We start from the raw sequence: 26,446 nt of genomic DNA on the forward strand, positions 1-26,446 counted from the left end.
AAAACATCTTGAAAATAAAAAGATATTATTTTTACGCATGGATTATCTACAGAAATTAAAAACATTCTGACTTATCATAAAAAAATTAAAAAGCAGTTTAATATTCCATGGTTTTAGCTAATATGTTCAAGTAATTAAATATCATCCCAAAAGACTTTGTTTATTGAGGTACTAATACAGAAATCATCCTTTCAATTTCAAGAGTTCTGCCGATTTTATTTCTTTTTTAATTTTATTTCTTTTTATCCCTATTTATGAATCTAGATAGTATGAGAATAGCAAGAATTTTCCGATGAACCAAAACAACACACTCTCGTATCAGCTAAGTTTTCCAAGGGAGTCATTAATGTTATAGATCTATAATTTAAATAGAAAGGTAATGGCAAAATAAGTACTATTGCGCACCAACTGCCTTTACTTTTAGGGCAGATTGGCACAGCCATCCAATTTAAGAGGTTGGACTACAAGCCCGGCATAATGAATAGGAACCTGGTCTCTCACAAAACACAACGTCACAGTTAAATCTATTTACATATCTAATTCCAAAAAAAAAAAAAAATTTTACATATAGTATTAAATAGTAGTTTTTTTTTCTAAATATCATGCGTTTAACAATTTATGAAGAACTTTATTACCAGTTTTTGCCTTATGAAAAATGGAAAAAACTCCATTTTTCATGCGTCTCTTTCGAACGAATTTATTGAAAATTGCGAACGAATTTTAGGATCGGGCACCAAAATTGCTATTTGTAATCGCTGTCCAATTTTAGAGACGATCGAAGCAACATTTGATGAGTTTTAAGAGGGACACACACAGACATATCCTCCCATTTATTATTGTAAATGAATTATCAGAAGATTCCCAATCTTTATGTAACATCCATAATGGTAAAAAGTAATCTAAGTTCCGAAATAAATCGTGAAAATGAATATTAATGAAATAAATCGTGAAAATGATTATTAATGAAAGAAATCGAGGAAATGAATATTAATAAAGTGAATTACTATCATTATTGCGATGTTGACCATTTTCGAAAACGTAATAATTTTAAAAATATATAATGTATTTCATTTTCAAGGTTGAACATCTTATCCAATAGGTATTATTAAACCTAAGTTTAAAAAAATATATATTTCAAATTAAAATGTATTTTACTGATAACTGATTAATCGTTCGTCGCACGAAGTTGAAAGTTATTAGACTATATGCAAGCAAAACACGTTTTTAGCAGTCTATTTCAACATAAAGATTAATTGTATTTAGCATCATTGAGCGAGACAATCTCGAGATTTAATCCGGTACATATCCTTTTAGAGAGACGGTTAAAAAAAAACATTTCACAGTATGTATTTATCCTTCCCAGTAATCATGCAGTTTTAATACGTATCAAATATACCAATATATTGTTTAGATTTTTTTTATCTACATATTTTATACCTTGTATTTATTGTACCTTTGTTTGTACATTGTCTCAATTTGGGCATGTATTTGGTACCTATTTAAACTGCAGCAATTACCATAAAATGAATAGTACCTAGCAAAATTATCCTGTGACATCCAGCAGACATCCATGAAGGTCCATATGGACTCCCGGTGGACGCCCACAGAACATCCATACAAAGAATATACATAGGGGAAGTCTAGCTTTCATTAACATAACGTAAACCCTAAGGGTTGGTGCTGTCTCCGTTTATAAAGGAAAAAAATCCGTAGCCTTGTAATTTTCAACCCAATCCAGAAGACAAGGAGACGCGGGAGCTTCTGGATTAAGTATTGGGAGAAATTTTGCCTTTGTAGGAATTTTTTATGGAACTAACCTGCATTTGCGTTACATGAAGAGGAATAACATGGATAATTTGATCCTTAGCTTATCCAAGCATGGACGTCTCATAGACAGCCACAGGAATTATTCTTGATCTGCAGGAAGACATGTTACGTAAACGAGTATGTCCTTTGTATATCGTTTATATTCCAACTCTGTAATTTAGTATTTCGCATTTTTATGCCTTCAATAGATGTAAGAGTGCAAAAACCAAATAAAAAACTTTTAATTTGGTTTAAATTCCTTTTTTTTAACTTTTCAGTCTTACATCAATGGTGTCAATAAAAATATGGTGATTTTTTTTCGCTTTCCTAAACGGTTTATCACCATTTCCCTATTAATTTTGCTTCACAGTACGCAGCATTTTTATCATTTAAATTTCTACAGATTATCAAAATTGCCTCATTGAAAACTATTATAGTATGGTGATTTTTCGCAGATTTTTCTCTGGAATAAGAACCTTTTTTAATTAACTCTTTCGAGAGCTTAGGGATATTTTTGAATTAAGTTATCACCTAATAAAAAAACTTAAATGAACATAAATCAATAAAATGCTGCGATTGTCAGCGTTTCTTCCATAAGAATTAGTACTATTTCCCCATTAACTTTGCTTTGCAATATAACTATTTTTTTATTTCAATTATTGTTGATTTTAAATTATTTAGTTGATAGATTCGTGTTTTTAAAAACATGACCATCAACAAAATAAACGCGTGGTTACAAATAACTTCAGAACTTTATTGCCAATAACGAATAAAAAAAAATGAAATAAGAAAATTGGAAAAAAACACCTTTCTTAAGGAGAACTAGAAAAGCTAGAAAATATCATGGATGTAATCTTTAAAATGTTTGAAAGGCAGAAAATCATCTGCACTCGTATTTTTATCAATAGCCAGTCAAAAATATCCTTTTTTCATGCATTTCTACGAGACAAACTGCTAAATAATTTGGAACGAATTTTCGGATCCGGGGGCAAAATTTGCTCCTTGTAGTCGTTGACCAATTTTCAGAATGATAGAACAAACTTTTCTCCAGTTATAACGCACACAAACAGACAGAAGAACTCTTCATTTTATCATTATAGATAACTATAACGAAGTAGATATCATTAATGAAAAAAGAAATGAATAAAAAGAATCTCCCCTAACATCATCTTAATGATTTCTGTTTCATGTGTTGGAAAGATGTTATATCACAAAATTTAAATACCAATTAAATATAAAAATTTGAACTCAAAATGATGCACGTGTCTAACCTGTGTTATAAAACAAATATTCCTTAAGACTAAACTATTCATCCTTGAACGAATTGGTGTTTTTCAAGGTTGCTGTTTTTTTTTTTTTTTTTTTTTTTTTTTTTTTTTTTTTTTTTTTTTTTTTTTTTTTTTNTTTTTTTTTTTTTTTTTTTTTTTTTTGGTTCAACAGATTAAGCGAAAGTCTGATTCCACTGCGTTTGTTGCGTTGTTCTTTAAATCGAGCTGTATCTCAATATCTTCAATAAATATAATAAATTTTTTTTAATGTTGCTCAGGAGAGCAACACTCTTATTTTTTCGTCCTAACACGAAGCACGCTGTCTATTTGCAGTGGAGCAAATTTTGTAATATAGAAAAACTCAGAAAGAAAATAAATTAGATGTTTTGTTTTAATACAAGCGGCAACACATCTTACATAAACATGTACGCTAATGAATAAAATAAAGCAATGCGCAGTGGGCCAGAAGACCATGATCTTTGGCCAAAAGTCAAAATTAAATTTTCAACTAAAATATGTGTAGGCAGTTTTAATATCGCCCAAATTATAAGTATTCATAATCATTCCAAACATTACAATTCACTTTTTGGACCGACGAGAGTACAATGTAGTGAAAAATATGTTTAAAAAAAAATTTTTTTAATGTAACTTTTAAATTTATATTTCAGAAATGTATATAGGAATTTCACCTTTCTGTTACATTTTTATCAGAGTAATTAGTCTGAAATTATAGTACAATTTTTCAATTTATTGGATTAGTTAATACTCTTGACAAACTTATAGTTTATATCTTATCATTTGACATTTTACAATTTTTGAATCACTTTCGAAACTTATCTCTAAAAAGTTCCACTAGGTAATTAGCTAAATTTTTTTTGTTGTCTTATTTGATGTTTCTTCTTTCGAAAAAACCTGCCCCATTTTGCCCATATTGCAAAGGTGGACTAAATATACCGAAAAACAAAAATTATGTTTTTTTTCATATTTTCGCGTTATTTTGTAATATTACTTCGGAAATATAATTTGCTTTTCATTTTTAATATAAAATTACGAAAATTATTATATTTTCATTGCTATATTTAATTATTTAAACGTACTATACATGTATTTTTTTTGCTCGCCATATTTCAGCCGCCATTTTTTTTTTTTTTTTTGGTTGGTATTTTTAGCGTATTTTAAAATTTCAACTATGAATTCAATTTACTTGCACATAAAAACCCTAAATAAAAACCCCGAAATTTTGAAACAAATTTTATCGAAATACTAATTTTGACCACGAAACCTTGGATGCTGGCCCACTGTGCGATGGTGATATTAATAGTTGTGCCATATTTATATAAGTTGTGATTAGTAATACGACACACTTTAGTCGTGCAGTATGCTTAAATATATATAATTTTTTTACATGTGTTGTAATTTCCATGAAGTACAAGTTTACTTCAATGAATCAATAATCTTTTTTTTTAATTTACTCAAACTTTAATAATAAAAAAAAAAACAAAATTGGAACGAAATTAATCAAATAGTGCTTGAGAAATAAAATTTTAACTAAGGTCTTTTTTTAAATTTTGTAATTCAGATTTCGATTAAATTTTTATTTTGTCATTTAAAATTGCGATTTAAAATGGTGCAAAAACTTAAATGCCCTGCAATTCGAACTTTTTTCGATCCTTATTAAATATTAAGAAGTTAGAGTAAAGTAAAAATAATATTATGAGTTTCAAACTTACGACAACTTTTCTGACTAAGCTATTGGGACCATATTTTCCAAAAATGAGCCTTTATATAATGTTGTGATGGTTAAATAGCCAATGCTGTCGAACAAAATATATGTTTATTCAGGAAAAATACGCTTTCGCAACTTAAAATATCATCAGAAATAAATAATTTACACATTTGAAGTCATCGCTTTTAATGATTTACACTTAGCTCGTAAAATTCCGATCATTCGAATAAAAGTTTTCTTTAACACTACATAGAGAAAGTTCCAAATCAAAAAGATTCAGCAAAACAGAAAATTTATATTTGCTGAAATTATCAAAAATAAAAGCTGTAAAGAACAGAAATTCACTAGGAACTGATAACATGTGATAGTGTAGGAAACTTCCAGCAGACAAATAACACACAATTTATAATTCATACGTTGCCACACTGACAACACAAATGAGGGCTTTCAAATTGTAAAATCACTTTACATGCTCTTTGAACAATTTGAATTAAAATAAATTTTTAAGCATTTTTCAATGGGATAAAACTTTTATGAACATTAAAATTATTGTTTCCTGACAATTACAACTAAACAATTTTCTAGTAATTCAGAAAGGTTTTTCCATTAAATCTGAGCTATTCCTGTAGTAAACAGAGTTTTATTTATGCTTTATATCAAAAAACCAGCTTATTATTAAAACTTCTTTCATTAAATACGGAATCTCGTTAAATCAAACTTTGTTATAACCAAAATCGGCTATACTTTCAAAATATCCTATTTTCAAACGCTGATATTTCTCTGTAAGCTGACTCGTCACTAAAACATTTTCAAAAATCATGTAACAAAATTTCTTGAAATTAAAATTTTTACGAAGAAACCATTACTAGTCATTTTAACTATTACAAAAATTAATTTAACATTTCCTGTCTAGTTAGACGAAAACGCTATTTATATTTTTAATCATTTCTATTCTAAAATTCTATCACTTATATCTAAGATTCCATTTATTGCAAAGATTCTATTTATCGAAGAATCTATTTCTAAGATTTGGAATTTTCAAATAGTGCATTAAGTATTAAAAATATCTGTTTTAAGTATTTTAACTTGATCCCATTCAAGTAAATCTAGCATACTTTGGGCAAAATAAATTTACTTGCAAGAGAGCAGCCGGTGGAATTGCCTTCAACGCCGATTTTTTTTTTATCTTTCTTTGACTCAAATATCAAAATATAATATTTCATGTCAAATGATAGGATTTTTCCTCCTTCGAATCATATTTCTTTCTTACAAGAATCTTCGATTTTTGATATCAATAACCGCAAGGCATTTATTCATTTTTGATAAAATATCCAGTTTCCAAAAGTTAAGTTTTATTACGATCATAACATGCCTTTAGAATCCCAGAATAATCCCAAAGTATAAACTTTAAATATTTCATGTGAATTGTAATAGATATATCACGATCCTATAAATACGAAACTTAATCTTAAATTGAACTAAATTTTAATAAATTTTATTTCTTACTTAATACAATGAAGTTTCAAAGACAAAACAAACATTTTACTTCATTTTTCTAAGCTTCTTGTTTTTATTACTCATTTTTCTTTCTTTATATATTTTTTATTTGCGTTGGTCAATTACAAAAATATTTATTAACACTAGATTGCCTAAGGAAGTAATTTTGACTGCTTTTAATTTCAATTAGAAAACAATGATGTCTATAATGACACAGTTTCTTAGAATTTTGTGACTTTTTGTACAACATACAATTTTTTTATTGTTAATATTTACAAATAACTTGTTATATAACTGTAAATAATATAAAAAATGCTAAAAATTCATTTTAAACAAATTTATTTACGCAATCACAATCCAGTCATTTTGACTGCTTTCAGGCAATATAGGTATATACTAATTTTCCGTCTTTCTAGTGCTAAACACCTAATGTAAAACATGAAATTATTTATTATAATTAACGCTGAATGTTTTTTAGATTTTTTTTCTGTACATAAAAAAAGTAGAAAACTCATTTGTTACAGCAGTTTCTGTAGGTTTTTCTGCAATATTACATGAATTTTTGGAAATTTTTTTTATATTTTAGAGCATTTGCTAGTTACTATCTAATTTTTTGAGGGATTTTAGGATTTTTTGATAGTGATTCCTTTTTTTATGAAATTTATATTTTTCTTTTATATTGTAATCGTATTCTTCTATCGTATCGTATCATATCGCATTCTTCTTCGCCTTGCCTCAGTTTTCGTTTGTAACACTCTTACTGTCTCCAATTGCCATTTTTCCCCCTTTAAAATTTCATGAATTATTTTAATGAAAGTTATCTCTCTCTCTTCTTTTAATGTAATCCCTAAATTAAGGGTACAAATAAATGTTTCAGGCTAAATTTATTATTTAATTTCAAGAGGATTTTTGCTACTTTAAGAGCATATTTTGTTTTAATGGTATTCTTCACTATTTTTATGATTAGACCCTGTAGCAGAATTTACGGAGTTAATTGGCAGCATTATCTTAAAATCAAATTTGTCAGCGACTTCAATGCATTCAAGATTATTAATCAGGCAGAGATTATTAATGTAAAAAAAAGAGCTTAATCTAGCATATATATCACAATTTGCAAATAAGAAATATAATAATATAATATACATAAAAACTTTATAATTTTTGAATTTAATTTGAATTTTTTACAATCATACTTTAACTTATTCCAAAAGGTTAAAACCAGATGCCTACACAAAACCTAATTAAGAATTCAGAAAAAAAGAACGAACTTGTAGTTGATAGTATTAAAATAAAATCATTTCAACTTAAAAGAATAAATAAACATAATTGTAATTTAAGGTGTTCTGATTCGCCCTAATTAAAATTTTCTTAAAATGAAATTAATTATTATACCAGCACAGGTACTTTGCAGAAAAATAAAATAATAACCAGAAAAATTTTTATATTTTTTTATTTAAAGAAAAATACTATTCCTTATTTCTCATAAATTAAGACTAACAAAACTCTTCTTTTTTTTTGTTTCATCTTTAATTACTTGTTCTCAGTTTTTTTTCTGCTGGTAATTGTTTTTGTTCCTTAAAGAAAATTGAGATGGAAAATAATCTGCTGAAGCAGTGATAATCTGATTATAAAATATGACTATTTAACTTACTTTTTTTCCGTATAGGTTCAAATATCTTCCTGTCAATGGCCTCCGGAAAAAGTTGCTTTCCTTCGTTTTGGATTTCGCATGTTCCATAAGTGTAGGTTGGTGGCATTATCAGGTATCTTATATTGGTATTGATTTTGTAGTAGTTATTCTAGCTACAAGAAAATATACATACATACTTTTTTCAATGAAAAAATGAAAATAATACTCAAGTAAATAAATTGATAACTCAAAAAATAAAGAAATTGCATTCATTATTTTCAAATGTTTGAAACACAGGATGTAAAATCTCTGTCTGTATAATAATGTAATTCCATTTTAATTATTACCCTATATTGGGCAACAAATAGTCGAAACTTGAAATCAAATGTTTGAAAATTAATAGCTTTGTAGGGATATGTATGACCAAAAAAGAATATTTACAGAAGAGCGTTTTTGTTTTGGAGGGGGGGAATAAAGTTCGTTTTATATTTGAGAAATAATACACAATGAAATAAGAAACAACATTCATTAACTCTTGTTTTTTTGTTCATTTTCAACAATAATTGTTCAAAGTTTTTGAATAAAATTGAGAATAATTTATAATTAACTAGCTGAATTTCTGTTAATCGCACGGAGTAAATAAAAAATAATCAATTATTCAGTACTGAACAAACACTACGAAATTAGACAGAATGACACAGTTGAAGAGTTTAGTTGAAGAACCAGGTGAGGGACATTTTTAAAGGTAAAAATGCCAATTAACGTTTCACCAGTTGTACTTATTACCAAAATTGATTAAGCACCATTAGTTTTAATAGTATAGCGACTTTTTATAGTTCTTCAAGACAGACACCTTTCCTCCATTATTTTAGCTGTTTATATTTAAACTTTTTTTTATTTCAATTTGTACAGATCACTATAATTAATTAAACATCATTGGCGTCAATACCAATGTAGCAATTTTTTACTGTTCTCATATTTTTGTAGTTCTTTTAGACAAATAAATTTTCTCAATTAATTATGCTTTACAAAAACTTTCTTATCTAAATTTTTACAATTGCTAAACTAATTAGCTGTAATTTTCAAAAATAATTATTACTGGCAGTAATATTTTTTTAATGGTTTTTTGACGACACTGATTTCTTCACTTATTTCAAAGGCTGTAAAAAGTCGCCGAACTATTATTGGCGCTAGTATTACATAATTAAAAGCGGTATTAAATGCTACAGGTTTTGCCATTATAAGCATTGTGGTAATGGGGTCATACCAATATAGCTGCATACTATAGATACTATGGTTCTATATTATCTACCTATGATTTTTACCACCTTCCAAAACGCACAAGTACCTTAATATCACATATTAATTGCATCTAAGCAACTAATACGCAACTTTTTTTTTGCCGCATAATTCTGTACGGTTTCCTACTATTTTTTCTACCATAGTATGAGTCAGAAGTTCATCTCACCGAGATAAACTATTCATATAGTACAATTTAACCTGTGATATCCAGAATTTATCATGCTTATCCCATAGCTTATTAGATAACCTCAAATTTTTATTTGTTTTTGTTAATTTACCATTATTTAAGCTGATCGAGACACTTTTTAAAAGTGTAAATATTGATATACAAAATACGGTATTTTATATACCTTTTAAAATACGAATTCGGTGATGTCATCACCATACGTTGTAAAACTATTAACGTTGATTTCACTTGTGATAACCTAATATAGGAAGCAAAAGATAAATAATTCATAAAAGCATGTTATGAAACTAATTTTATATTAATTAGAACTGCAAGTTAAAAAAATCACTCATATTATTAAATATTTATTATCAAATCCTACGAAAAGGTTGTTGAAAGTTCCTAGAAGACAATTAGGTCCACCGTGTCTTCGAACGCAAGTACACAAAATTTGTTGAGATAGGTTCAGAATTACGGATTTATATAATATTGTGAAAAAGTTCTGCTGTACTTATATAAATTATAAATAAAACACGATGCAATTCAATCCATTGTTTTTTGTGACATTACATTCCCTGTTGCATTTTTCCCATTCATTTTTATTTTGAGAGGAATGAACAAACTGTATTTTTTATTGAAACAATTTTCAAGTTGTTAGAGCAAAATAAGAACTTCCATCTGGTTAAGTCACTAATTTACCTCTAAATCATAATTTATCAAAAACCAGTTTGAAAAACATAATTAAGAGAAAAACATTACATGCTAATTAAGAAAATAAATTAACATTTTGCTGACATATGTTACATTTTAGGAAAAAACTGTGAGCTATTACTAACCTTTGATTGTAGCCGCAAATAAAAAAAAATTTAATTCCAATAAAGGCACTTATAACTTAATTCAGAGTATGCAAGAACATAATGATTAGAGTTCAACTAAGACATAATCCCTCTGACCATCGCAAGCCAATGATAAGAAAGCAAATAAAATTTGTTTACTAGATAACAGTGTGCGAATGATAATGATTTGTCAAAAAATATATAGATTTATTACAATGAAAAGCTAAAAGAGTTAAAAGTTGTCTACAATAAGAAGTTAAAAGAGCATTTGAAATCAAACAATGCGATTTATTATCCGTTAATCATTCCTCTACTAACTTTACTGTACAAGGCGAAAAAGAGAACTAGTACTTCAATATATTTTTATTTAATAATCAGATTTTTGCAGATTATGATTAAGACCTAACCTTAAACATTCTAATTAATTAGTGCAGAGTTGCGAATGAGGCGAACCGGGTTCGAATCCCAGTCGATACGAATTCCGCATCCGGCTTGCACCGACCACAGTGCTGACGTGAAATGTCTTCAGTGGTAGACGGATCATGGGTTTGAGTCCCCTTACCATCAGGCTAACTGTGGGAGGTTCTCGTGGTCTTTCTATGTAACGCAAATGCGGGTTAGCTCCGTCAAAAAGGTGTCCACGGAGGCAAAATTTCTCCCAATACTCGATCCAGGAGTTTCTTTATCTTTTGGATTGGGTTCAAAATTACAAGGCTACGGAATTGAACATTAGTAGTCGTAAACCCACAAAATTGGGTCGATTGTTCAACGATGGTTATAACATAAAATAAAGTGAATTAGTGCAGGCGATATTTTAAGTTACGAAACCAGATTTTAAAAAAAAAAAAACTAATGAACATTCTGATTTTTTAACCTTGGATTCTTCACCTTTAAAATATCCGGGAGTAGCTGTTGTCTGGAAAATATGGTCTCTATATAGTTTAGGCTGGACTAGAAGAGCAGTCGAAATTTTGAGACCCTTAATATTCAATTAACAATTCAAATTTTATGTATTTCGCTATATCAGCTAAGTATTTTTATTTTATGATTCCCTATAAATTTTGAATGTTGTTATTTAAAATAAAATTGATTAAATTAATGTGAAAACTTGTAAACCTCACAATTCAAAATTGTGTGCAAAATTTTTTTTATTCGTTTCAGTAATTTAAAAATTCTGGAAAAATTTGTTCAAAGTGAAATTAATCCAAACTTACGGTCGCGGTCGCTATCCTGTCCCCCCCTCCTCCCCTAATGTTTTGAGAATCAAGAATCCGTCGGGAAAAAAATCGTCCGTTAACAGAAATGTTACGTATTTAAGTCCGCTTTCGTAATTTAAAATATTATGTTCACTAATAAATTCAAGTATTAAAATTTACAATGTATCACTAATAAATTGAGGTGAGGTCCCTAAATCGTTAAAACTGCATTTTATTAAATGAAAATCCAAGTCTTTGATCAAAAGTTAGGGATTTGATTTTTATTTTGCAATCAGAACTTATTGAAAAGTGTAATCTAAAAGCTTACAAATTTCTAGCAAAATATAATAAACTGGATGGGTCTTAATCTTCCACTTAGAATTGCATAAATTATTTTCTATTTTTTCAACGATTCTTTAAATTTGCTTCAATATTCTTGGGTGTGAAATTTTACCATAGAGATTTCGACAATTTTCCACCTAGCTAGGGCACTCAAATCTCTATTGGAGCTCCATACCTGAAAATGAAGCAAGTTTCAGTCTATTAATGACAGCAATAAACCGAGATCAACTTCATTTTATAGCAAAATAGAATTTATCGTCTGTCAATATCAGAACATGAACTAGAATTATCCAGCGAAATTTACTGCTATAATAAATTCAGAATAATTAGAGTTCTCAAATTTATACTGGAGCTCTGTATTTGGTGGTATTACAAGTTTCAGTCGTTTCCTGACCATTGCTAACAACAGAATTTGTCATGTTATCACTAAACGAATCAATAAATTTCACCAATGAATTTATCGTTAATTAAAATTTGATCAATTTTCATTAATTTAGAGTGCTCAAACTTCAACTTAATTACAGTACAATACTAGTTTCAATAGTTTTCTAACCAGTACAAGCAGAATTTACGACTATATTATCTCCAAAAAAAAGTTTTCTTCAATTCAAAACTGTGACAGCTTTCCAGCTGTAAAAATAATTTGGAGCAAAGTACTAGATGACAATGTAAGTTTTAATTGTTCATTAGGTGTTGCGAACAGAGTGTTTATCGTTATTTTATCGTCAGTGAAATTACTACTCTTTTTCAACAAGCTAGAGACAGGAACCCGTGCCACAGGTCCTGGATTTGATCCTCGGGCCGGGAAAGGTCTACTCAGCCTTTCATCCCTTCAGTGGGTCGATAAATGAGTACCAAAGCATGCTTAGGAACTAAACACTGAGGGTTTCGCGTTCTGCTGACCACCTAACCGGAACATCTGATCCGGCATCCCAGAGCCCAAGATCAAGAAAACTGAGATGGGCGCAGTAGGCCTTGGCCCTCTATGAGCTGTCGCGCCACTGAGTTTAGAGTTTAGAGACATGAACCTGTCGGAAAGTGGTCAAAATTTGAGTATCCGGTAAATGCCTTTCGAAGATAATGTGATTATAAATAAAACTTGTTACATTTAGATAACAAAACAGAATTTGTATTACCATTTATGCACAAATGACAGTGAAGAAAAACTGCCCTTTTAATTAGTAATTTAAAATTAAAAATATTAAAAAATAATAGTTTAGACAAACAAAAATTAAACTATGAAGTTTCAAACGCCAAAAGGTTTTTTAAAAAAAATATCAAAAGGTAAATAAATTATTTCCTTTTCCATAACAGCAGCTAATCTTGCAACTCCATTATTAGCTACAATTGAAAGCAAATTTGACGTGAAGGATTTCTGCCATGGTATAGCCTCCTCCTAATCTAATTTTTAAACAACTTCGTGGCGAAAATCAAAAAGTTAGAATCCAAGGTCTCCGATGCTCCGTAACTGCATTAAAATTCGATAAACAATACAAGTCACATTTTTCGCATTTATTGCATATTCCACACGGAATAAATTAATATCTAAGAGGAATATTATAATATTTTAGAAGTATTGTATCAGCATAGTTGCGTGTAAATGTTGAAATTAAATTTTTCTTATCAATAAATTTCATTTACAGGAATTTAAATTATTTTATAATTCAAAGTTAATTCATGTAACTGATAAAATTAATTTGTGTTCTTTTATCCTATTTCATGAAAAGAACATCCACTTATTTTGAAATAGCTAATTTATCATTAGTATATATTTATATAAAAATTCTAAATGTTAAAGAAAAGGACGGCTATGCGAAAATTTGCATAAAAATTTTTTCTTTTTTTTATCATTAACTAGCAATTGCTGCATTTGAAAAGCTAACACCAGAAGACTCTTAGAACCAGATATTCTATCCTTTTTTTCATAAAGAATTAAAAAATAATAGAGGATTTAAAAAAAATAAAAAAAACTTAAATTACACCAAAAGTAAAAGGTAAGTAAGTGACTAAAAATAGTTTTGCGATGTTTCTGATAACGAAAACATTAAGATGTACTGTAGCATTAAAATTTCTTTAAAGTGTCAAAATGCGTTAAAAAAAGATCTGTAACATTCAAAAATAAGTTTTCATTTGTTTTCATATGATGCAACATGTGTTTGTCCTTGCAGACTTTTACCCGAAACTATCGTTTCTGTAACTAAACGTAACTTACCAACAGAAACTCTACCGGGAACACGAGATAGACGTGTAGAGTCATTTTTGTTTTAAAAAAAATTACTTTTATCCAACTACAATAAAAAAAGTATAACTTTGAATAAGTGAATTGCGTAACCAATAATAAAATAAAACAAAAATTTCTTTAACTTCATTTTTCATTAATTTTTTATACAAATAAAATATGCAATGAACTTGTTTATTCTATAAATTTAGGTCAGTATAGTAAGGCCTAAGTTTTTTTTTAACGTGGTGGAGATCACATTACTTATCCTTCAACCTTATACGTCATTGAGAAAGTTTACGTGATCTGAAAATGAATTCCAGAAACTACTAACAATTCCTAATAAACCACTTGAATTAGCTATACAGTTTTGCAATTTTAATAAGTTTAAACTAAACACTGTCACGATACAAAGATCTAAAGGATTTTAAATTGATCACTGCTGTTACTACTACTGTTCAGTTTACATTTGTAATAATTTCTTTATCTAAGCTTCTTATCTTAAATAGTTGAATGTAGGCTAGTATTTTTAGTTATCAGCGTAAACCAGAATAAGATAAAGTAGTTAAATGTTTGAATTCACCAGAAACATTCATTGTTATTTGAAAAGACATTTTTTTGCTTTGCCAAAAGAAAACAAATGAATAAATCTGATGGAAAATATCAAAGTAAAAATGCAGGATTTATTCTGCTTTTTTACCATGAAACTTTGATTTCAAAGTTTCTGCTCTGTAATTTCTAACTTGGATTATTTCGTTTATTTACTCAAATTTTTAATATGCAGTCAAGATCCATGATGAACGAAATCATTCTTCTAGAATTATTTATATATTCTTCTTTATATTCTAATTCATTAAAAATGTTCTCTCTTTTGTTCCTACAGAAAAAATCCATATAGATGATGTACATTTTCCCTCAAAACTTCAAATCAAAAACTATTTCTTAAAAAAAAATTCAGATCTTTCAAATTTTATTTTTTTTTTTATCAAAAGAAAAAATTGAACTTTATTTAAATTTTCAAATTAAGACAATTTTTGACACTGACACCAATTTTGATTGACTTTTTAAATTTTAATGAAAATACCGGAAAACAAATCGAAAAGGAAGCGAATAAACGTAAATACATAAGAAAGTCTCGCGAATAATTCCTATTGACACTGACACCAATTTGGATTGAATTTTTAAATTTTAATGAAATATTTTTATTAAAATTCCGGAAAACAAATCGAAAAGGAAGCGAATAAACGGAAATATAAGAAAGTTTCACGAATAATTCCTATTTAAAGCTTATTCCTAATAAATACACAATATTAAACTTTGTCCAAAGAAAAGTCTAGAAAAGAAAAAAAAATAATTCGAATTAAATTTGGGTTAACAATTTTAAATTGAATAATTCTGAATTTATGCATACATTCTGCATACATACATCATATATGAATTAACTGCGCATTAATTATGAAAGCAAAATATAAAAATTTGCTAATTCATGGAAAAAAAGCGAATAATATAGTAAATACTTTTCACGTATAATCTCAATTTATAACATTCCTAATGAATAATAAAGAAAAGGCTACAAAAAAATAAAGAATTTTTATTCTCAATGAATTTGGAATAATAATTAATACATTTAATTATTATTCTGTGTTTATGCGTACATTAATTTATCGTTTATTAATTATGCATTAATTATAAAAACAAAAAAGAAAAGTTTCGTTTAAAATTTTTGGAAAAAATAAGCAAATAATCGGAAATATATTTCTCATTTTTAAACACAGTCTTAATAAATACTAAAAAAAAAAGCTACAATAAAAAAAATTAATTTTGATGAATTTGAAATAATAATTCTTAAATTGAATTATTATTCCAAATTTATGCATACATTTGACATGCTTTAATCATATATTATATTTACTATGCATTAATTATAAAAACAAAAAAGAAAAGTTCTGTTATAAATTCCTGAAAAAAATAAGCGAATAACAAGAGGTATAATGACTTTAAGTAAAATTTCAATTTATAACATATTTCCATAAAATGCTGAAGAAAAGGCTACAGTAAGAAAATCAAGAATTATTGTTCCCAACTAATTTGGAAAAATAATTATTAAATTTAATTATTATTCAGTGTTTTTGCATACATTAATTTATCATAAATTAACCATGCATTAATTATGAAAACAAAAAAAAATTTCGTTAAAAATTCATGAAAAAAAGCGAGTAACAGGAAGTATAGTACTTTTTCTTGTATAATCAATTTTTAACACATTCTTAATAAATACTAAAGAAGAGGCTACAGTAAAAAAAAAAAACAAGATTCTCAATGAATGAATAACAATTCTCAAATTGAATTATTATCTCGAATACATTCGCAATCATTCATAAGAGATTTCACATTCTATAAATTCCTTCACTATTATTCTAAATAAATATTTTCAATCATTAGAGCCGTTTAAACACAAAATTTGATATTGGAAACATTTAGTGGTTACTAAAACTTTTAATCGAAATTTTTATTTTGAAACACTTTTCCATATTGTCCTCTCTTTCCGGAAATAGTTTTAAAAAATCTTACTTTTTTTTGCTTGACACGTGTGTGTCACGTTTCTAAGTCATGCAGCAGCTATCTTTCAGATTACAATCATCCGAGACTTAAGTTTTAATTTTTTTGTATTCTTCAAATGAATTTTTTGTAAATATTGTTGATGGAATGTAGTGGTTTAAGGTCTGTTTAGCTGTTAGCTATGTAATAACTGTCTGACGTCATGGTGATTTCCTGGATGGTGATTTCCTACAGTGGTGATTTTCTGGGTGCAAATTTCTTTCAGGATTTCATTTTTTCTTTTCTAACTAAAAAAGTCCAATCGTAAACTGTTCATAAGACACTGTTTCCAGTATGTTTAAAAGTTACAAAAAAGTTTATGAAAATGTATGACTCGCACAGGACCAAAGCTGCTATAACCCGATTCTACTAATTATAGTTTAGAGCTTTCGGGATCGCATCTCATCTCTAATACGCACAAGGATTGGCCTCAGAATTCGGATGAATTGACGATCATCACCCATAGATGATCCCATAATTGAAGTTCACTTGTGCAGGCTCATGAGTGAACATATACGTCGCCTTACATATATATTGATGGACCGAACTCTGCCTGGGGCTCTTGCATGAGGACCTTATTACTACACCTCTTATTGTATATTACTTTCTGAGGATTAATGTCCTCCTGGACATGGCCTAGCTTGCAGCTAGACCTTAAGGAATAAGCCACACACGTGCGACATTGATAGCCAAATGAAAGAGAGAGGAGGATTTATTTTATTTATTTATTTCGCACGTTTAACGTAGTCTTTTAGAATACTGATTTCAAGTACTAATCTTACGATAATGGGTTCGAGTATTTATTTTATGGTGGATGAAATAGTGGGTTCGAGAATTAATTTTACGATAACGGGTTCTAGCACCAATTTCATAATATTGGGTTCGAAAACTAATCTTGGTTACGATTAATAATGGTTAAGATTATTGAGAGTGGGTTCGAAAACGATAATTTTACGATAATGGACTCAAATAATGACGAGTTGTTGTTCATTTACGTCGCACTAGAGCTGCACAATGGGCTATTGGCGACGGTCTGGGAAACATCCCTGAGGATGATCCGAAGACATGCCATCACAATTTTGATCCTCTGCGGAGGGGATGGCACCCCCGCTTCGGTAGCCCGGCGACCTGCACGCGAAGTCGAGCACTTTACGGTAGAACAGTTTAACGAGGATCAATACCGCACACCCTCGGTCCCTACGCAGGCTGATCCAAGTGGTCACCCACCCGCACACTGACCGCAGCCAGTGATGCTTGACTTCGGTGATCTGCTGGGAACCGTGCCTTAACGATCAGTCCACTACGGGACCAAATAATGACGAATCAATAAATTTGTTTTGTTTGCGATAGTTTGACTATGCTATTATCAGTGACAATTGAATTGGTTTTACTAATAGAGAGATTGGATTTCTGCTTTGTCAAGGTTCCCATCCCATAGAATGTTTCAGATATCTTTCGTTTGTTTATGAGTTCGGTGCAATATCAGACTTGGAAAGCTAGATTTAATTGCTATTCTTGGCCTTCCTGTAAACAGACCAATGTTTATTGCCGTAACTCCTACTTCCAAAATATATGTATAAAACTGCTAAGTCCATTATGCATTAAAACTGGTACAGTTTTACAACTAATTCTCCAACCATTCAGTTTTCTGCGAAATACTCTTATCAGTAGTAGCAGGTAGTAGAAATCGTAGAAATCTGAAAATATTCTATTTCTAGTAGTACTAATTTTATAAAAGTTAATGTGTCTCAGCATATTTACAAATTTAATGCAGATTTTTATGACAAAGCTATCAACTGCAATACAGCTAACTTCAATGAAATATTTAAATTTGAAAACTTTAAAAAAGACAAAAACCTTAGACCAATAGCTGCACACTTCACCTCTGACGCCTCGTACCGAAACTATCAACATAAGTAAAAATCTCCAACTCTAACATCATCAATAGTTCATAGCAATAGTTCAAAACATCAACAGATTACAATCTCAACTGCTTCAACTACAATACCAAACTTGAAATCTGAACCTAGTACCTAATGTTGACAATAGATTCACAGCCATCTTTTCTATAGCCTTGAAATTCAAACCTGTTACCTCATGTGGACAATACATACACAGCCATCTTTACTATAGCAAGTTGCTTAGAATTATTTTCACTTTCTTTTCAGTTAAACAAGCAAGGTGCTTGCTTTACAATACCAGTCACCCCAGAGACTCTGTATACAAACTGCTATCATTTTCTAATTTTACTGTAATGGGTCTTCTGTGCGGCCCAGGTGCCCAGCTTTTGTTAAATAAAGTAAGTAAGTAAAAGTTAATGTATAAATTGCAGTAATGTTCCTTATACAGAGCTCGAAATAGGAAAAATTCCAAAGCAAAAGATTCAAAACTACTGTCTTGAATTTTAATGCTTAAAAATTTTTCAACCAAGAATTTGACATTTGAAATGATGCAGTGTAAAGTAATGTTTACATTGGTGTAAAAAAATTTCCTTCATTACAAATTAAATATAAATATTTGCATCAAGTCAACGTAGGATAAACAAGTTTTATAGTTGAGGATTCGCTTTTTGATTAATGAATCAAAAAGCGATTCCTGGTGAGCATAATAATATCTTAAAAATAAAATAATAATATAGAACAAACTAAGCAAATTATTTTTAAAAGAGTGAAACTAAATTAGAATAAACTATTTGGATCATTTTTGTAAAATGTGGCTTTAATTGTATACTTCAAAAGTCAAAAATCGAAATATGTCTAATAAAAGTATATTTATTCAGAGAAAGCAAATTTTATGCCCAATTTTTCACGTCAAAATATTGTCTGTTCTAATTTCCATAGTTCCAGATCTACTCCTCGAACTTATGATCTTAGTTCGCGAAAATTTGGTAACTCATAGATCAAAAGGTATAAATAATAATAGTCATTTTTTATTTTGCAACTTGAAATTACGATCTAAGTAAATTTGATTTCATTTAACACTAAATGATACTAAATGTTTAATAGCTTTTAAATTATTCTATGTTAGAGAAAACTTATCGAAGAAAAAAAGAAACATTTTCATAAATATACATCAGAAAAACATTTAATGCACGAAAATAGTTTAAATCCTCTTTATAAACATTAAAATTTACAATATATGCTATTAAAATTCGATACATATTAGTACTAATAAGACAATTACTTACTTTTTTATTAACATAATGGCTAGGTCAGGGAATTTTTAGCGTTTTTTTTTTTTATCCTTCTACGTATAATTTGTCGGGGAAGAATGAAAAACGTAACTAATCATTAAATAATAATATAAAATTATTTATGTACTTTGAAAGTTTTAATTATTTATAATTATTAAAAAACTTATTTGTAATCTAAAATTACAAAATTTCCGAAATTAGGTAAAAAAAAGTCGAAAACGACTAATTTTAAAACTGTCACATAAAAAGTAGCAAAACTGTTAGTAACATACAAACAAATGCGGAAATGTTTCGTTCTTTTAAACTAGGATAAGGACATATCTTTTAAGGAAGTTGATTATTTTTCGAGAAAAGGTTTGTTTTCAAACAAACAAGTTGAGAAAATAATCAGTTTTTACAGATGGGCTGATCGAGTTACGTAGTGTAAAACTAAATGTTGAATTTTCCATAAAAAATGTACAGTGCTCAAAATAGAAACACCTTGACAACTCTTGAAATAACAGTTAAAGATGCAATCTTGAGGATTTAAAAAATATAACTTTAAATATGCTTTTTAATATGAGTAGGATGCATTTTAAGTTACGAAGGTTATATTTTAAGTTATTACGAAGTCCGACACAAAAATGTATTTCATCTGAATAATCATGGCTATTTTCTACGGATTCATATTTTTGAATCTCAAATCATCAATTTAGAGAATATGATTCTCAGAAGTTGGGTTGAGTTAGATGTAGCCATATTTCTGAAATTATTCGGGTGAATTAGGACGTTTTTAAATAAAATGATAAAACTCATTTAACCAAGGATAATTTCAAACAAAATTTAATTTTAAAGACTATTTATTATTTTTTCTTGCTTAATTAAATGACGATCGAATAATTTTTGTCAAAAGAAAGAAGTTTAACAATTTGACTTTTTTGAAATTTTGTAACTCAAACATTGTTTGATCGGTTTTGGTCAAATTATGCCTTTTTTCATTTAAAACTATTTAAAAAAAATTGGATGTAAGAAATTTTAAAAAATTGTAAAATTAATTTAAAAAATAATAAATTATTTTTTTTAAAAAAATGACTAAATAAAAAATTAATGGTTCAAATGTTTACTGTTCTTCTGACTAAAGTGAACATAATTATGTACACCATAGAATGTGGGTAAGAAATTTATTTAATTTTATAACTTTGGTTAAACAGCCAACCCAAATCTGAGTTTCTGACTCTTAATGTAGTCTTTCATGTATTTTGAACCCAATCCAGAAGACAAGGGAACTTCTGGTTCAAGTATTGGGAGAAATGTTTCCTTCGTGGAGGATTTCTTGATGGAACTAACCCACATTTGCGTTACAACCGCAGAAAACCTCCCATGGTTAGCCCGACGGCAAGGGTACTCAAGGGGAGGAACACATTCCCCACCTCGTAGCTATTTCTAGATACATCTATTATAAGTTTAAAAATACAATGCACATAATCAACAAGGGCACGCTTCGTTTTTTTATGTTATTTACATAAATATATTTACATACATAAATATTTAACATGATTGATAGTACTGCCTTAAAAATGGTTAAAACATTAAAGTCAATTAAATAGTGATAAAAGAACATAATATAACTTATAATAATAAAGTTTCAAGAAAATATCTAATTCATTTAAAATCTGCAAGAGTAACTTTTAAGAATATTTAAGTCGTTTATAAATATTTATAGATAACAACTTAATTAGCAAAAACACTAAATAATAAAAGAGTTTAGCTTAAAAGCAAAAAATTCATAAATTTACAAGAAAATTTTATATTTTTTTGATTTTTAAGCGGTTTTGCAGTCTTAATTCTCATAATAAAAGCTTACCCGTAATGTAGTTTACGATTTAAGCCTATATTATGAGAGTTAAGAATACGAAACCGTTTAAAAACATATACTATATCTATTCAGAGAATATACGTTTTATGTCTTGTTTCGTAAATAAAACATAATTATCATATTGAAGGCCAAATTCTCTCCCTATCATGCTTGAATCTGAGCATGTGATAATTCGATTATTAGACCAAAAGGTATTATAGTGTTCTGTTTTTTTTTTAATTTTATTTTGTGCAATATTCACTCACAAAATTATCATATTTAAAGTCAGCATTTTGAACAATTACGGTTATTTCTTCGTGCGTAAAAATCATATAATTATCAAAATACCTTAACTTTTTGAAGTAGATAGAAGATGGAACGCTAGTGACTCTTTTATATTTTTTTCTGGCTCTCTAATTACAAGCAAAAACATATTTTAGTATTTTTCAGTCATAAAAATCAATCTAATAGATACTGAAAAAAAATTTTAAATTCTCGATTTATAATTGTACTAAAATATAAAATCCAAAAAAAAGGGAAAAAAATTTTTTTTTTCATTCATATTTAAAAATGCATTAATGATTAATTTTGTAAATTAAAGAAATTACATTAATGAATATCTGTTTTGCTGATAAATTATTGTTTGGAAGTAAGCCGTTTTGGGAAGATTCAAACTTTAACGTTTATAACCATAAATTTAAAAACGCTAAATATAATATTTTTCACTTATTTTGACATAAATTATTACAAAATAAGGAAAAAAAGTGTGAATAATACATTGAATAAAAATTCTAAGTCAAAAGATTTATTCTTTTTAACCATTTTATTTTATAAACTGCTGATGTTCAACTCTGTAACCGTGTAATTTTGAACTCAATCTGGAAGTCAAGAGAACTCTTGGATTAAGCATAGGGAGAAATTTTGCCTTCGTGGATGATGTTTTAATGGAGCTGAGCATTTGCGTTACATGTAAAGGAAAACCACGAGAGCCTCCTACGGCTGGCCTGGCAATGGGACTCTAACCCATGATCCGTCTACCACTGAGGATATTTCACGTCAGCACTGTAGTCGGTGCAAACCGGGTGCGGAATTCGTATCGACTGGTATTCGAACCCAGTTCGCCTCATTGAAAGACAAACGCTCTATCCCCTGAGCCATCGCGGCTCTTTTCTTAACCATTGTACATTGTAGAAAGCTAAAGAAAAATATCGAGTAGTTATTTGATCTATTGGCATCTGCCTAAACTTTGATAAGTTGAGCAATCGCCGCTCTTAATATATGCATATTTTCAAATATCTTGTCAGAAATGGGCATATTAGTAATCAAATTTTAGTTGTTCGAATTTTAATTTCTGTCTCCTCCAACAATCAAACAGATTTTGATGTTTCCAGTCTTTTAGTCACTAGAGATTCAAAACATCTCATTAGCTCATTAGCGACAGTGTTTCTTTTTCTTCGCTTAAGTACATAGTTATTCATAATTCCTTCCGGAGTTTCAAAGCGTTATAGTAAAAAAACGAAGACGAATATGGCAAAAAAGAACATATGCAATTATTTCGAAAGTATTCAAGTTTTGATTTAAGCATTTGCCGGTAGATGGCAGTAACATGTACCACTGAAGCCAGTTGTAGTAAGGAAAAATGGCGTTTACAGGAGGAGGGAATTATGAATAACCCTGTATTAATTTTCGAAGGTCATTTGTAAATTTATTTTTACAATTAAAATGTTAAGCAATACTTAATCTGTTCACTGTAATACCGAGAAAATTCTAAAAAATTATTTAAGGAAATAATCAAGTTAATCAAGATTAGATGTTCATGTTAAGGTGTTCTTTCCATGTAATTAATTACTTTAATATAAAGAAAAAAATTTTAGGTATTCAAAACGTCTGGTTTTAAAAACTATCAACCAAAGTCTTAATCAAGTTTTAATGTGACGCAAAAAGAAAAGATTTTTGTTCTCGAAAATAGTTCTCGAAGGTCATTTGTAAATTTATTTTTACAATTAAAATGTTAAGCAATACCTAATCTGTTCACTGTAATAACGAGAAAATTTTAAAAAAAATTATTTAAGGAAATAACCAAGTTAATCAAAATTGAATGTTCATATAAATATATCCTTTCCACATAATTAACTATTTTTATGTACAGAAATTTTTTTAGACATTCAGAACATTTGGATTTAAAAATTATGTCGTAGTCTTAAGAAATTTTGATGCGATGCAAAGAAAAGAAACAAAAATATATTTAACAACCCTATTTGTTTACAGGAAACTTCATTTAATTTTCCAGTTTTAATAGTTTTAATTATGTATTTTAAAAAAATAAGAATGCTTTTTTAAATTATATAATTTTTTAGTTACAGGGTGTCCCGAATTTAATATTATATTAAGTTCTTATCAGGTGTTCCAAAAAATGAATCGACTTCTTAACAAATATTTTTTTTTCAAAAAATGGAAAGATGTTAAAATTTACATTCCCATGTAATCAACTAAGAAAACAATTAATTCATACTACTCAAGTTATTACACGCAGTTACAAAGTTTTCAGAAAATGCTACTGTTGACTAAAAGCAAAGTTATCGACTGTGTAAAGGCAAAATTAACAGACACACGTATGTTTCAGATGAAAAAATCTGAACTGCAACACACAAAAATCGTTTTTTAGCAGCAGCTCCATCTGCATACGAAATCTAAAACTAATTTTGAAATATTTTTTTTTCTTGCTGAAAATAAATCAACTGGTTTCTTAAGCATAACGCAGCGAAAATCATTTATCTCTTTGTGTCACTCTTTTTCCCTCTCTAAATTGGTTTTTTTAAATTTTCACTCATTTTTAGTACATCTGTTAATTGCTATAACACGAAATCAGCTTTCTTCTTCAATGTAAATATAAATACTATCAAGTGTTTGTTTTTTTAAGTTGAAATCAAAATAAAGTATTTAAAGTATTTTTCAACAAAATTAAAAAATTTTATTTATGTGCTAATATTTTTAAATTATTAAAATAATTCAAGGATCATTATGAGTAAAACACATTAGAAATTTCTTGACACATCAATTTAGAATCGGAAACAAATTCACATAAATAGAAAAGAGTGCGGTGAATAAACTTTAAAATTTTGTTCAAATGTTGACAAGAGAAATGAGTGAATATTTTGTTCATAAGAAAACAGTTTTTAAGATAAGAAAATAAAATTGTCAAAAATTCAGTCGCAAATATTAATAGCTATATTTCCTGGTTATGAACTTGGTTCAGTTACTAAGTAAGTTAAATGCGATTACTAAAGAAGTTAAAATCATAGTTAATATTTGTTAGTTAATATTTGAGACATAGCTATCATAGTTAATATTTATGATACTATAATTAAGAGGACAGTAAAAATTACTATTATAAGAAACTTGCCGAATTTGCTTAAATATAAAAACTACTGATTAAACAAACGATTCATATATATTTACATTAAAACATTCGATTCTGAAATGAGCAGACTAATAATTAATGACTCGTTTTAAATATAATTGTTGTTTTTTTTTTAAAAAAAAAGGCTTATTTAAAAAAAGGTTTATTAAATTTACAGCTTTATTGCATTAAAAACACCAGCCAGAGGAAAATAAATTTCTGCCGGGTACAAAATATTTAATAATTCACTAAATATTATAAAAGAACAGAAAATAATACACAGCAAAATTCATAGTTATCAATTAAAAACTAAGTATATTTTTTTCGTAAAGATTTTGCTAATTTTTTGTAAAAGTGTAAATTTAATTAAAATAATTTTAAGGAATGATGCATACTAAGTACATATATTTATTTATTAAAGCAAACGTCCTTTATAAAAAAAATGATATTTTTGTCAAGAAATATTATGTCTAATACGGCATTCATAAAAAGCAGGACAGTAAAGCAATTAAAGAAAATTTTGCTGGAATTATAGTCGAAGTCGGAAAAGTTTACTCGAAAATTTGTACTCAAAAAAGCTTAAATGTTAGTAAATTTTCTCGTCTAGTTAAAAGTTAGTTCCAACATTACTTGAACTTTTACTTTACTACTTTACTTGAACTTTTAAACATAAACTACTAAATTTTTTTTGATTTAATTGATTTTTTCCCGAGAAAATTTTTAACTTAAAGCAATGTTAATATTTAATGTTTATATTATTGCATTGTAAAATATTTAGAAAAATAAATATCTGAATAATTGAATTAAAATTTATCTTTTATTGAATTGCAATAGAATCTACTTTTTCATAAATATAATACTTAAATGTTGAATTCATATTTAGTACATTTACTAGAGAAAAATCATTTCCTTATATTTAAAAATATTGTATTTCGCATTCAAAAGTAACTGATTTTCTTTTAAATATTTATGTTAAAAATTGTTATAAGTCTCAAACTATTTTACTTTTTTTCGTGAACAAAATCATGTTTTTTTCGTTGCTTTTATTAAATTTATTTTTCGTATTTTCTTCAATTGACTATTAATACTTAAAAGTTTTAACGAAATTCTTAAATTTTTATTTACAAATTTAAATGTAATATTGAGTAATATTTAAATTATTATATTAATATTAAATTTAAATAGGATATCGAAAAAAAACTACTAAACTTGAAATTTTAAGCATAATTAATTGAATTTATGTTAATTTCATTGATATTTTTTGCCTAAAATTTTTTTTAAATATGCCTGAAGGCATATTATTATTTAATGTTTATTACATTGCATTTTAAAATATTTTTAAAAAGTAAACATGCAAATGTTTGATATGTATTTTAATTTTTGTTGAATGACATTAGCATGTATTTTTTTAAAAATACAATATTTAAAATATTG

General features: G+C 27.9%; 1 protein-coding gene across 21 annotated transcripts in view; it reads right to left on the reverse strand.

Annotated features, from left to right (window-relative positions):
- LOC107436881 (sodium-dependent phosphate transport protein 1) overlaps nucleotides 1–26,446 on the reverse strand; it is a 72,728-nt gene that overhangs the window by 23,327 nt on the left and 22,955 nt on the right. For 12 of the 21 annotated variants that reach the window (XM_071184640.1, XM_071184634.1, XM_071184637.1 and 9 more), the window contains one exon: nucleotides 7,949–8,100. In XM_071184640.1, the coding sequence (XP_071040741.1) occupies nucleotides 7,949–8,054 (106 nt within the window). In that variant the 5' untranslated portion in view covers nucleotides 8,055–8,100. Of the gene's footprint in view, nucleotides 1–7,948; nucleotides 8,101–9,579; nucleotides 9,600–10,231; nucleotides 10,363–16,558; nucleotides 17,273–19,772; nucleotides 19,795–26,446 lie in introns of those variants that run through there. The other 9 variants (XM_043052002.2, XM_016048709.4, XM_016048704.4 and 6 more) reach the window with 9 other exon arrangements.

Source organism: Parasteatoda tepidariorum, chromosome 8 (assembly GCF_043381705.1).
Source record: "Parasteatoda tepidariorum isolate YZ-2023 chromosome 8, CAS_Ptep_4.0, whole genome shotgun sequence".
Taxonomy (NCBI): Eukaryota; Metazoa; Arthropoda; class Arachnida; order Araneae; family Theridiidae; genus Parasteatoda; species Parasteatoda tepidariorum.